Here is a 12,798-nt window from a genome sequence, read left to right as displayed (position 1 = left end):
ACTTAGAGCGCATTGAGAATTGGTCATTCCAAATTGGGGAGAAAAAAAAAACAAGTGTCCAGCATATGAAATCATTCAATATTGTTTTAAAAGGATCCCAGGATGCACTTGAAGTTGACTGAGAAAATGAACAGAGTGTGCAGAGCTGGAATAGACAAAAGGCTACACTGAAGAAGTTCAAATATAAGATGTTTCTTATTTAATTTGTTTTGGTCACTGCATAATTTCCATACTTTTGTGTTACTTCTTAGTGTTGATGACTTTAAACTCTAAATTCTGAAATGTGCAGTTACAAATAATAAAGAATGGGCAAGTGTGATCAAACTTTTCTAAAGAGTTCTAGTCTTACACTGAGGAGCCGTTCACATTGAGCAGTTTGGAGCGACTTGGACCACAAGGGTTGAAAATGATGTCACACAGTAAAAAAAATAATGACTAACATCTCAAACACCGAACCAGCACAAACGTTCATTTTTGCAGCACAAATCAGCACAAACGAATGGTATAGATTTGGTAATGATTTAATTATATGGGGTGCCAACTTACAGCTATTTACCTGTTTCATTACTGTATGACCGCTCTCTCTGCCATATTTGTGAACAAAGCCCATATACTGTACCTTCTGTGCACTGTGAGATCATCGATCATAAGCACTGGGACATGATGAACTTTGCTAAACTGTTTCTGTATATAAAGCTTAATAAAGTGTTATCTTCGTTTACACAACCAGAAGGTCTTTTTTTTCTTCCAGTAAAAGTTATGTGACATTTCACACAATTCTAGCAGTGAAGGGGTAAAACACTTGTCACGAGAGCTGGATCTAGATGTGGCTTTCAGAATTTTAATAAAGAAATAAAGTAAGTAAAATAACATGGAAAACACTAGAACTAAGAACTAAAACAAACGTTACATCCATGCTGGGAACTGACATGAGAACAGGAAGAGAAAAACACAACAACTCACAAAGACTAGGTAGAAATCAGGGCATTATATACACAGGGGTAAATGAGGAAATGAAACACAGGTGAGAACAATAGGGAACAGCTGACAGTGATGATGGCAGGGACTTATGGGAAGTGTAGTCCGGGGGAAACAGATGACAGGGGCAAAACCCAAGGCAAAACAACAGTGGATCATGACAAAAATATACAGTATATATATATATATATATTTGAATTTTCATTTGAAAGAGACACTTTTGTAATACACATAATTAATACACAACATTAGTATAAACACTACCATTTGTTCCACAAAAGTGTGCTCACTTTTGCTCGAGAGTCTGCCTTTTCTCAATCATATACAAGCAATTATTTTAATAAAAATAAAATATTTAAAGATGATCATACAGTTTTTTTTTTTTTAAATGAATGTGATATAACTGAAAGGGATGTGTGTTTTCTTCAGTATAAGTTCAGGAAAGTCCATCGGTGTCTTTGCCCTTACTCACCTCCGTCGCATGCTTTCAGTTCGGGCCACTCGAGAGGCTGCTTCTGTTAAAAGCATCACGATTTCCTGCTCCCATCCTGGACACATATCACTGTGCACGCTCAGGTAGGGCCGCGTTCAGCATTTCACAGCAACAGTGAACGACCATTAACTTCTGATATGCTTCACATCCGTTTCTTATTCGCGGGAATAATATCACGTAAACTGCTCGTACTGTTGTCCAATGACAGGCCATCTTACATCCTCTTCGAGTGGCACGTGGGAGAGTGTGTGTCTTATAACTGAATTGAAAGTTCATTGGTTGCTCTCGCGAGTCAACAGTCCAATGGCATTTTTTTAACTAGATTCTCAATTAGAGAAAGAAAAGGAAAAAGAAAAGGAAAAGCGAAACAAAAAAGAAAAGCAATTGGCAAATGGATGAGGAAAAGCAACTGGCAAATGAATTAAGAAAAGCAATTGCCAAATACCTTTTTAAAATCCAACTTAAAAGGTGCTTTTAAAGTGCATTTAAAAGACTTATTAATGTACTCATTTATTGCAATATTTAAAGGTGCTATATGTAATATTTTTACTGTACTAAATCATAAAAGGACCATAATATGTCATTAGAGATTTAGGAAACATGCTACTGTATGCTAACATACTGGCTTCTCCGATAACAATGCTACAGCCAGTATATTCTACTTTGAAGTTTCCATTCCGGCCAGAATTTCTGTTTATGTTTTGGCCTGTGTGATCCCGCCCACTGCCCACTCACCAATAGTATTTAGACACCGCCAGGTTGCCAGATTTGAACAAGTTTGCAGGCAAACAACACTGCGTGCTGCAGCCATGGAAGCCAGCAAATGAACTGGATCAGAGATAACAGATTCCACCCGACCTAAAAAGCCTCGCTATCCCTCTAAATACCACCGTGACTAGAGGTGTAGTAAAACAAGATAAATATAGGAGATGCCTTTGGAAGATGGAGACAGCTTAAAGCCCAGAAATCCTTTAAAACGGATAATGAGTTGGCTAATTTGCATGTCAACATTTTGGCAACCCACATGAGCTTCAAGTCTGGAGCGGGTCAGTCAACTCTCCAATATTTTGAATTTGGACTGCAGTACCCATTTCAAACGCTTGTTGTCAATCTTACATATAGCACCTTTAATGACATTTTAAACATGAAATAAATATGATTTATTAATGCACAATTTTAGTGTTAAATATAATGACATTTTTAAACATGAATTAAATAAACACATTTAAATGTGTCTTTTTATTTGTCCATTTATAATTTTACTTATTTATTCAAGTTTTTATTTTTAAATTAATAGATTGATAATTTATTCCGTCATTCTTTTTTAATTGGTACTCCAGGGCTTCAGCAGGTATGGATTGACAAATGGTAAAAGAAAAGGAAAAGTCAAATAATAAAAAAATAAATAAAAAAAAGCAATTGGCAAATGGATAAAGAAAAGCAATTGCCAAATGCTTTTTAAAACGCAATTTAAAAGGTGCATTTAAAAATGACTTATTAATGTGCTGTTTTATTGGTAAATATAAGTACATTTTAAAACATGAATTAAATAAACACATTTAAATGTGTCTATTTATTTGTCCATTTATACATTGGTTTATTTATTCAGAATTTTATATTCAAATTAAAAGATTCCTTCATTCTTTTGTAAAAGGCACTCCTGGGCTTCCATAAAAAGAAGGCAGAATGTTAGTCTCAGTCACCTTTCACTTTCATTGAATGGAAAAAAGATGCTATGAAAGTGAATGGCAATTGAGACTAACATTCGTCCTAACCATCTCCTTCAGATGGGTTTGGAACGACAAGAAGGTGAGCAAATGATAACAGAGTTACTTTTTTGTTGATTTGCCCCTTTAATAAATGGTGACCAGTCAAATCACCTAAAAAATAAGCTCATATAAATACATATATATATATATATATATATTCTGTATATACCATATATCCCATATACTGTATATACCAAAATCTTGATGTTGCCAAAAATGTTCATCATCATTATGTGCATGTTATTTGTCGACTACTATAGTATCTGCAGGGACGGATTAACCACCATGCCAATTGGGCCGTTGCCCAGGGGCCTCTAAACCCAAAGGGCCCCGAGCTCTAAATCAATTATTTCTTTATTTTGAGATACCTATTATAAATCCACTTAAATATCAGCCTTATGTGAAATACCATTTGTTCGGCGGAATGTGTGCTGGACGACAGCAGTTTGATCACAGGCACTCAAGTATGCACTCACAGGTGCAGCGCGTTTATTTGAAGGACTACAGAGAACAATGTCTGATTTACAAAACGCTTTCAAACACAAAGATAAGGGGCAGTTTACCCTGGCTGTGTACAAAGCTGATGGTTTTTAATTCATATAAGCGACAGAATACATGCAACAGCACAGAGGACTTTAAAATGTTTAAGTCCTGCATGTATTTAATGTTTAATGATAAAGAGAAAGGTGCCTTAATACCCTAAATAAACTCAGCAAAAAACAGAAACGTCCTCTAACTTTCAATTGCTTTTATTTTCAACACACTTAACATGTGTAAACATTTGTATGAACATAAAAAGATTCAATAAAAAGATTCAACAACTAAGACATAAACTGAACAAGTTTCACAGACATGTGACTAACAGAAATGGAATAATGTGTCCCTAAACATTGCCATGGATGTGTCAAACACAATCTCAGATAGCAGGGAATAAAGTGCGTAGTGAGCTATGAGCCTAAATAGCACAATACATAGATCTTCAAATGATAAAATCACATTAAAGTCGAACAAAAATAATCTCTGTCACTGCCTGCAACATAGTAGGCCTATTCTTAATAAATGGAAAATGCGTAATTCTGCCCGGGCAGGTTCACTTTTCATGAGGCACACTGTAAACCTGAATAAGTTAGCAGAAGTTACCTCAAATTTTTTAAATTAATAAATTACAAGTTTAAGTAAGCAGAACTGATTTTTTTCTTAACTTGAAATTGAATAAGCTAACTCATGCATTTTCTTTCTCCCCTTTTTCTCCCCAATTTGGAATGCACAATTCCCAATGCGCTCTAAGTCCTCGTGGTGGCATATTGACTCGCCCTCCGCATCTGAGACCGTCAATCCACACATCTTATCACGTGGCTTGTTAAGCACGTTACCGCAGAGACATAGCGCACGTGGAGGCTTCACGCTATTCTCCGCGGCATCCACACACAACTCATCACGCGCCCCACCGAATGCGAACCACATTATTGCGACCACGAGGAGGTTACCCCATGTGACTCCACCCTCCTTAGCAACCGGCCAATTGATTTGCTTAGGAGACCTGACTGGAGTCACTCAGCATGCCCTGGATTCGAACTCACGACTCCAGAGGTGGTAGTCAGCATCTTTACTCGCTGAACTACCCAAGCCCTTAACTTTTAATGGTACTTAACTTTAAATGTAACTCTTTGGATGAACTTAAAATCACCATGTTGGCTCAATTTAAATATGTAAAGTAGAGAGAACCTAGCTAGTTAGTACTAACTAAAACAAGCTAGTAGAGTGATTGTTAGCATGCTACTTGGATTAACCATGCTTTGATTAGCATAGTAATTTCTCAACAAGTATATCAATATACCCCAGAACAATCTAATATAGTACCTGTCCTCAACCTAATCTCAAACTCCACAATTCACCAAAAAAAAAACTTAAACATGACAGAAACTCTTCTAAACAACACAACAAAACATTAAACACTAATAAGTATCTCACTTTACATTCATCTTGCACAAAGACACACTATATAACACTTAATTTTAACATGTACTCTCCCTGTCAAGTGCCATGTAAAGCATGCTGGGAAATAAAAATCCCCTTCCCAGTTTCAGTTAAATTTAAGTTCCTGTAAATTTAAAGAGACAAGTTCATTAAACTCAAAACATTCAACAATTCAGGTTACTTAAAAGGTGTAAGTTTCGGGAACTCAAAAGAAAGATAGTTCTAAATACTCATCAAGGTTAATTTATTTGAACTAATTTGTATGATTTAATTTTCCCTACTCAAAACAATTAATTATTTTGAGCATTAGGGTTTACAGTGCAGTGAACGCTATGGATTATAGGACTTCTTTGGGATGCTTTGATTTGTAAATGATTCAGAATTTAACTTGTGTAATTATTGTCTGCACCCTAGAGCAAAAGGGGGGAAAATATTGGCTCACTGTTTATCAAGTGCTGAAACTTTGCCAGGTGAAAAACAATCTGGAATCACGTGTAACAGTCACATTAAGTCCTCTTTACAACCTGAACTTCATCAGAATGTCGAGTTGTGACACCAGCTGAAAAAGCTTGATGCAGTGCAATAAATGGTGAAACAGAACACAGGTGTCTCTAGATGCGTTAATAAATATTACAATAATTTTAAAGTTAACAGCGTCTAAAAAAAAAACAACGGTTCTGCACAACAAATTGTAAAACAGAATGCAGGTGTCTTGAGATGCGTTTATAAATATTAAAGTTCTTTTTAACTTAACAGTGAGTTGTGGCACAACGATCAAAGACATCCGTCCAGTGCGTGTTTACATGGCCTGGATGCACATGTGAACAGCCCGTAACTTGCCCTATAGCTTACTTGAAAAACTGCCCAGAACCTGGCCCAAAACCTGTAGATTCGTCGGGTACCATCGAACTCAGATCGTGTTGAAGACCTCTAAACACGTGCAGAATAACCGAATTGTGATTTTGGTATTTGAATACCACGCACATCCCTTTTAATAATGCATGATTTTGGATCGTTCATAATTAAAAAGTACATATAGAGTCGTGCTCAAAAGTTTGCATAACCTTGGGGAATTGGTAATATACAGGTGCATCTCAATAAATTAGAATGTCATGGAAAAGTTCATTTATTTCAGTAATTCAACTCAAATTGTGAAACTCGTGTATTAAATAAATTCAATGCACACAGACTGAAGTAGTTTAAGTCTTTGGTTCTTTTAATTGTGATGATTTTGGCTCACATTTAACAAAAACCCACCAATTCACTATCTCAAAAAATTAGAATATGGTGACATGCCAATCAGCTAATCAACTCAAAACATCTGCAAAGGTTTCCTGAGCCTTCAAAATGGTCTCTCAGTTTGGTTCACTAGGCTACACAATCATGGGGAAGACTGCTGATCTGACAGTTGTCCAGAAGACAATCATTGACACCCTTCACAAGGAGGGTAAGCCACAAACATTCATTGCCAAAGAAGCTGGCTGTTCACAGAGTGCTGTATCCAAGCATGTTAACAGAAAGTTGAGTGGAAGGAAAAAGTGTGGAAGAAAAAGATGCACAACCAACCGAGAGAACCACAGCCTTATGATTGTCAAGCAAAATCGATTCAAGAATTTGGGTGAACTTCACAAGGAATGGACTGAGGCTGGGGTCAAGGCATCAAGAGCCACCACACACAGACGTGTCAAGAAATTTGGCTACAGTTGTCGTATTCCTCTTGTTAAGCCACTCCTGAACCACAGACAACATCAGAGGCGTCTTACCTGGGCTAAGGAGAAGAAGAACTGGACTGTTGCCCTGTGGTCCAAAGTCCTCTTTTCAGATGAGAGCAAGTTTTGTATTTCATTTGGAAACCAAGGTCCTAGAGTCTGGAGGAAGGGTGGAGAAGCTCATAGCCTAAGTTGCTTGAAGTCCAGTGTTAAGTTTCCACAGTCTGTGATGATTTGGGGTGCAATGTCATCTGCTGGTGTTGGTCCATTGTGTTTTTTGAAAACCAAAGTCACTGCACCCGTTTACCAAGAAATTTTGGAGCACTTCATGCTTCCTTCTGCTGACCAGCTTTTTAAAGATGCTGATTTAATTTCCCAGCAGGATTTGGCACCTGCCCACACTGCCAAAAGCACCAAAAGTTGGTTAAATGACCATGGTGTTGGTGTGCTTGACTGGCCAGCAAACTCACCAGACCTGAACCCCATAGAGAATCTATGGGGTATTGTCAAGAGGAAAATGAGAAACAAGAGACCAAAAAAATGCAGATGAGCTGAAGACCACTGTCAAAGAAACCTGGGCTTCCATACCACCTCAGCAGTGCCGCAAACTGATCACCTCCATGCCACGCCGAATTGAGGCAGTAATTAAAGCAAAAGGAGCCCCTACCAAGTATTGAGTACATATACAGTAAATGAACATACTTTCCAGAAGGCCAACAATTCACTAAAAATGTTTTTTTTTTATTGGTCTTATGATGTATTCTAATTTTTTGAGATAGTGAATTGGTGGGTTTTTGTTAAATGTGAGCCAAAATCATCACAATTAAAAGAACCAAAGACTTAAACTACTTCAGTCTGTGTGCACTGAATTTATTTAATACACGAGTTTCACAATTTGAGTTGAATTACTGAAATAAATGAACTTTTCCACGACATTCTAATTTATTGAGATGCACCTGTATGTACCATTTTTAAAGAAAACATGAGTGAGCAGTCAAAACACATTTCTTTTATTTCTTATGGGATTCATATTCAGCTGGAGGTTATAACAGAATGGCACAATCATAAAACAAAACATGGCAACAAAGAAAAAAATTAAATGACCCCTGTTCAAAAGTCTGCATACCCTTAGTTCTTAATATTGTGTATTGCCCCCTTTAGCATCAATGACAGCGTGCAGTCTTTTGTAATAGTTGTCTATGAGGCCCCAAATTCTTGCAGGTGGTATAGCTGCCCATTCGTCTTGGCAAAATGCCTCCAGGTCATGCAAAGTCCTTGGTGTCAAACTTATGTGAACCGCACGTTTGAGATCTCCCCAGAGTGGCTCAATGATATTAAGGTCAGGAGACTGTGATGGCCACTCCAGAACCTTCACCTTTTTCTGCTGTAACCACTGGAGGGTCAACTTGGCATTGTGCTTAGGGTCATTGTCGTGCTGGAAAGTCCAAGAGCGTCCCATGCGCAGCTTTCGTGTAGAAGAATGCAAATTGTCTGCCAGTATTTTCTGATAACATGCTGCATTCATCTTGCCATCAATTTTCACAAGATTCCCCGTGCCTTTAGAGCTCACACACCCCCAAAACATCAGTGAGCCACCACCATGCTTCACAGTGGGGATGGTATTCTTTTCACTATAGGCCTTGTTGACCCCTCTCCAAACATAGCGCTTATGGTTGTAACCATAAAGCTCTATTTTGGTCTCGTCACTCCAAATTATAGTGTGCCAGAAGCTGTGAGGTGTGTCAAGGTGTTGTCGGGCATATTGTAACCGGGCTTTTTTTGTGGCATTGGCACAGAAAAGGCTTCTTTCTGGCAACTCAACCATGCAGCTCATTTTTGTTCAAGTATCGTCGTATTGTGCTCCTTGAAACAACCACACCGTCTTTTTCCAGAGTAGCCTGTATTTCTCTTGAGGTTACCTGTGGGTTTTTCTTTGTATCCCGAACAATTTCTTCTGGGAGTTGTGGCTGAAATCTTTCTTGGTCTACCTGACCTTGGCTTGGTATCAAGAGATCCCTGAATTTTCCACTTCTTAATAAGTGATTGAACAGTACTGACTGGTATTTTCAAGGCTTTGGATATCTTTTTATATCCTTTTCCATCTTTATAAAGTTCCATTACCTTGTTACGCAGGTTTTCTGACAGTTCTTTTCTGCTCCCCATGGCTCAGTATCTAGCCTGCTCAGTGCATCTACGTGAGAGCTAACAAACTCATTGACTATTTATACACAGGCACTAATTGCAATTTAAAAAGCCACAGTTGTGGGAAATTAACCTTTAATTGCCATTTAAACCTGTGTGTGTCACCTTGTGTGTCTGTAACAAGGCCAGACATTCAAGGGTATGTAAACTTTTGATCAGGGCCATTTGGGTGATTTCTGTTACCATTATGATTTAAAAAGGAGCCAAACAACTATGTGATAATAAATGGCTTCATATGATCACTATCCTTAAATAAAAAAAAATAAAAAAAGTTTTTTTGCATGATCAGTCATATTTTCAAAATCAATGCCAAAATTTCACAATTTCTGCCAGGGTATGCAAACTTTTGAGCACAACCGTGTAAGACATTGCTCCAAACTTTTCTTCCGTCAATTTGAAAAATCCAACCAAATCTGGCAAGCGTCCTGTAGCGCATAAAAGTGAACGTAGTCACATGACACGTCATGGGGGGGCCTCCATGGTGTACCGGCCCATGGGCCTCTCAGTTCTTAATCCATCCTTGAGTATCTGGAGAGGATCAGGAGGAGCATGTGCAGTTCGGTTAACATGTCTCTGCCTAAGGGAATTCAGGAATGACTAAACACACGCTCGTTATAAAGTGCCTTTTGATTTCCTCAATTAGCCATGTTGGATGTGTTTGATACTGAGTATTTAAAAAAGAATGCTTTTAATTTATGCATCTGCTTTGCATTTTGTAACATTTTAAATCCAACACAGTTGCAGTCATCTCAGAACTATAAGAACAAATGCCACCCAACAAGTTTACTACTTGAGCCCTGAATTTACAGAAAACAAATAGTCATATGTCATCTTCTGGCATACACGTGTCCAATTATTTAGTCATCACTTTGATGACTCTTTCCAAAAACCTGTTCCATTTTCATAGTTTTCAATTCAATACAAACAGCATGGAAGACTTTCTTTGAGCAGTGATAATGTATAAATTTATCATATGTCTATGGTGCAATAATTACGCTATTATGTAAAATATCAGTTTATTTTATAGGTAGGCCTATAGTGTGTTTGCATATTCGGTGCTAAGAGGAACAGAATTACAACTGTCAGTTGTAAATGCAGGTTTAGTGAAAACTCTGAAAGAACTTTGGATTCCACCTGACAGACTCTTAAGGAAAGCACCTGAGAAGTCACACAAGACAGTTCTGACAAATCCACATCTACACTGCAGATGTATTCACATGGGATTGTCATTTCATGTTCGTTTTCCTCATGCTAGTCATCAGATTCTCCTTTGGTGATTTAGTCATGACCCTGCCAATTCCAAATAACCCATAAGAAAAAAATTAGTTTAATTAGGCTAGAACAGGACTCCAATGTGGTCTGTATTCATGGGTTGCAACATGCTAGTTTTTTTTTTTTTTTTTTTTTCAAACTTGCATTTACATGCATTTAGAAGTTGACTTTAATTATGAGTTAAAGGAATAGTTTACCTAAAAATAATAATTCTTATGTCACTTACCCACCCTCATGTCATTTCGAACTTTTATGACTTTCTTTAGTGGAACAAATAAGGAGATGCTAGGTAGAATGATCTACCTCAGTCACTATTCACTTTTATTGTATTGGCAAAATATGCAATGAAAGTGAAGGATAACTGAGGATCTTGGATCTTTTTCGGGTTCAGTGCCGTGACCTCGCTTTGTGTCTTGTAACAGGAAGGTGGAGCAGCGATTCCACATGTGTGATAGGATGGTGATCTATTTCTTCATAGCTGCATCTTATGCGCCATGGTGAGTACATAATGGATGTGCTGCCATCAGCATTCTGCCTCAGGGATCTCACAGGGATGAGTGTGTGATACTGAGCTATGATAAAAGTGTGTTTGTGTGCAGGCTGAACCTGAGGGAGCTAGGACCCTGGGCGGTTCACATGCGCTGGTTGGTGTGGATAATGGCCTGTGCTGGCTCAGCCTATGTCTTCTTCTTTCATGAAAAGTAGGCTTCCACTTTGTTAGTGGATGATTAAATGTGGTTGATAGCTAAAATATGATTAATTAATTCTGTAAAAAATGTATATGTTTGTATAAATGCATCGCAAGCAGTTATAAACTATTTAACTGAATATTATCTACCCAGCTCAGAATATCTTTGATGTAAACATGAAATCAAAATTGGCAGCATTTACTTTCTTAATACTCATTCCTGGACTTATTGTGCATGATTTATCAGTGTACATTATTCCATAAAAAAAGATTTTTGTGCTTGTTACAGTTTTATCAAAATGTTCAGAGCTCCACCACTGAAAATGGCACTTTTTACATCCTATCAATTTCTAAAGGATAAAATTGAGTCCACGAGTACCGTAACTTTTTTTTCTCATCGAATATCTTGTATCACTTGGAAATGCGTTAGATTATGGAAGTAAAATGGTTTGCAAACTTGCAAATATTGTTTCATGTTGACTTTAAAATGGCTCTGTTGTGTTTCAGGAACAAAATACTAGACTTACTGTGCTACACTGCCATGGGAGCTGTGCCTGCAATTGTTCTTCTGTCAATGGTACAAGTGACTGTCACTTAAGCATGTGCATCTTATCTCTGTTTAAAATATAGTAACATTAGGCATACCTTCTTTCCTATTATTATAGTCAGATATAGTGTTTTGTAATATAAGTAGTGTCATTTTGTACAGTTTAGCTGTGGAAAGTGACCGGTTTTAACTGTATGTCCTTGTTATTTCAGCCTAAAAGAGAGGGCATAGTAGAGCTGTCAGTGGGCGGAGTCTTCTACTGCCTGGGAATTGTCTTCTTCAAGAGCGATGGCCTCATCCCATTCGCTCATGCCATCTGGCACGTGTTTGTGGCAGTGGGAGCTGGCATACACTATTACGCCATCTGGAGGTACTTGTATGCACCGGGCACCAGCCAAATCCAAATACCAGGTGACGGATCTAGAAGACCTGATCTATAAGAGACAAAGTATTTGTTCATGAGTTGCCTTTTCGTCCCTCTATATTAATCATAGATGGGTTTGTCCTAGTACGGTTTTTCTAAAATCTATTTTTATATAGAATTATTTTATCCTAATCTTCAGGAAAAAAAGTGTGTTAATAGCTCAGCACCTTCGGGCCAGTCTATTTTAACAGGTGAAGTCTTTAGCTGTTGACATACTGTACTGTGCGAAATGTCGGCGTTTACAGACAAAACTTAGACGACGCTATCAAAATGACATTCCATATCTTTTAACAGAGATGCATATACCGTCTTTAGTTTTATAAACTTGATTCAGTTAGCGCTTATGATAGAAGTTAATTTATTGACAGTTGTTGGCATTGAGCAGATTTTATGTTGAAGTATTTCTACTACTGTGATTTTGTAGTAACCTAAAAAGTTCCTTTCTAATTGTTGCACAATGTTTCCTTATGTTTCTTTGAGGTTGTAGGATTGTGGAAAGGCAGAGTAGATAATGTGATGTACAGTGCATCCAGAAAGTATTCACAGCGCTTCACTTTTTCCACATTTTGTTATGTTACAGCCTTATTCTAAAATGGATTAAATTCATTATTTTCCTCAATTCTACAATCAATACCCCATAATGACAACGTGAAAGAAGTTTGTTTGCAATCTTTGCAAAAAAAAAAAACACATGTACATAAGTATTCACAGCCTTTGCTCAGTAATTTGTTGAAGCACC

The 12,798-nt window shown here is 37.5% G+C and overlaps 1 protein-coding gene across 3 annotated transcripts in view; it reads left to right on the top strand.

Moving 5' to 3' along the window:
- Positions 1-12,798, top strand: part of LOC127450199 (monocyte to macrophage differentiation factor 2-like) — a 41,417-nt gene that overhangs the window by 27,037 nt on the left and 1,582 nt on the right. For 2 of the 3 annotated variants that reach the window (XM_051714070.1, XM_051714069.1), the window contains 4 exons: positions 10,823-10,897; positions 11,000-11,101; positions 11,596-11,665; positions 11,848-12,046. In XM_051714070.1, coding sequence (XP_051570030.1) covers positions 10,823-10,897; positions 11,000-11,101; positions 11,596-11,665; positions 11,848-12,046 — 446 coding nt within the window. The remainder of the gene's footprint in view (positions 1-10,822; positions 10,898-10,999; positions 11,102-11,595; positions 11,666-11,847; positions 12,047-12,798) is intronic. The other variant, XM_051714071.1, reaches the window with a different exon arrangement.

The sequence above is a fragment of the Myxocyprinus asiaticus genome, chromosome 13, assembly GCF_019703515.2.
Source record: "Myxocyprinus asiaticus isolate MX2 ecotype Aquarium Trade chromosome 13, UBuf_Myxa_2, whole genome shotgun sequence".
Lineage (NCBI taxonomy): Eukaryota > Metazoa > Chordata > Actinopteri > Cypriniformes > Catostomidae > Myxocyprinus > Myxocyprinus asiaticus.
This window is presented reverse-complemented; position numbering and strand designations above follow the sequence as displayed.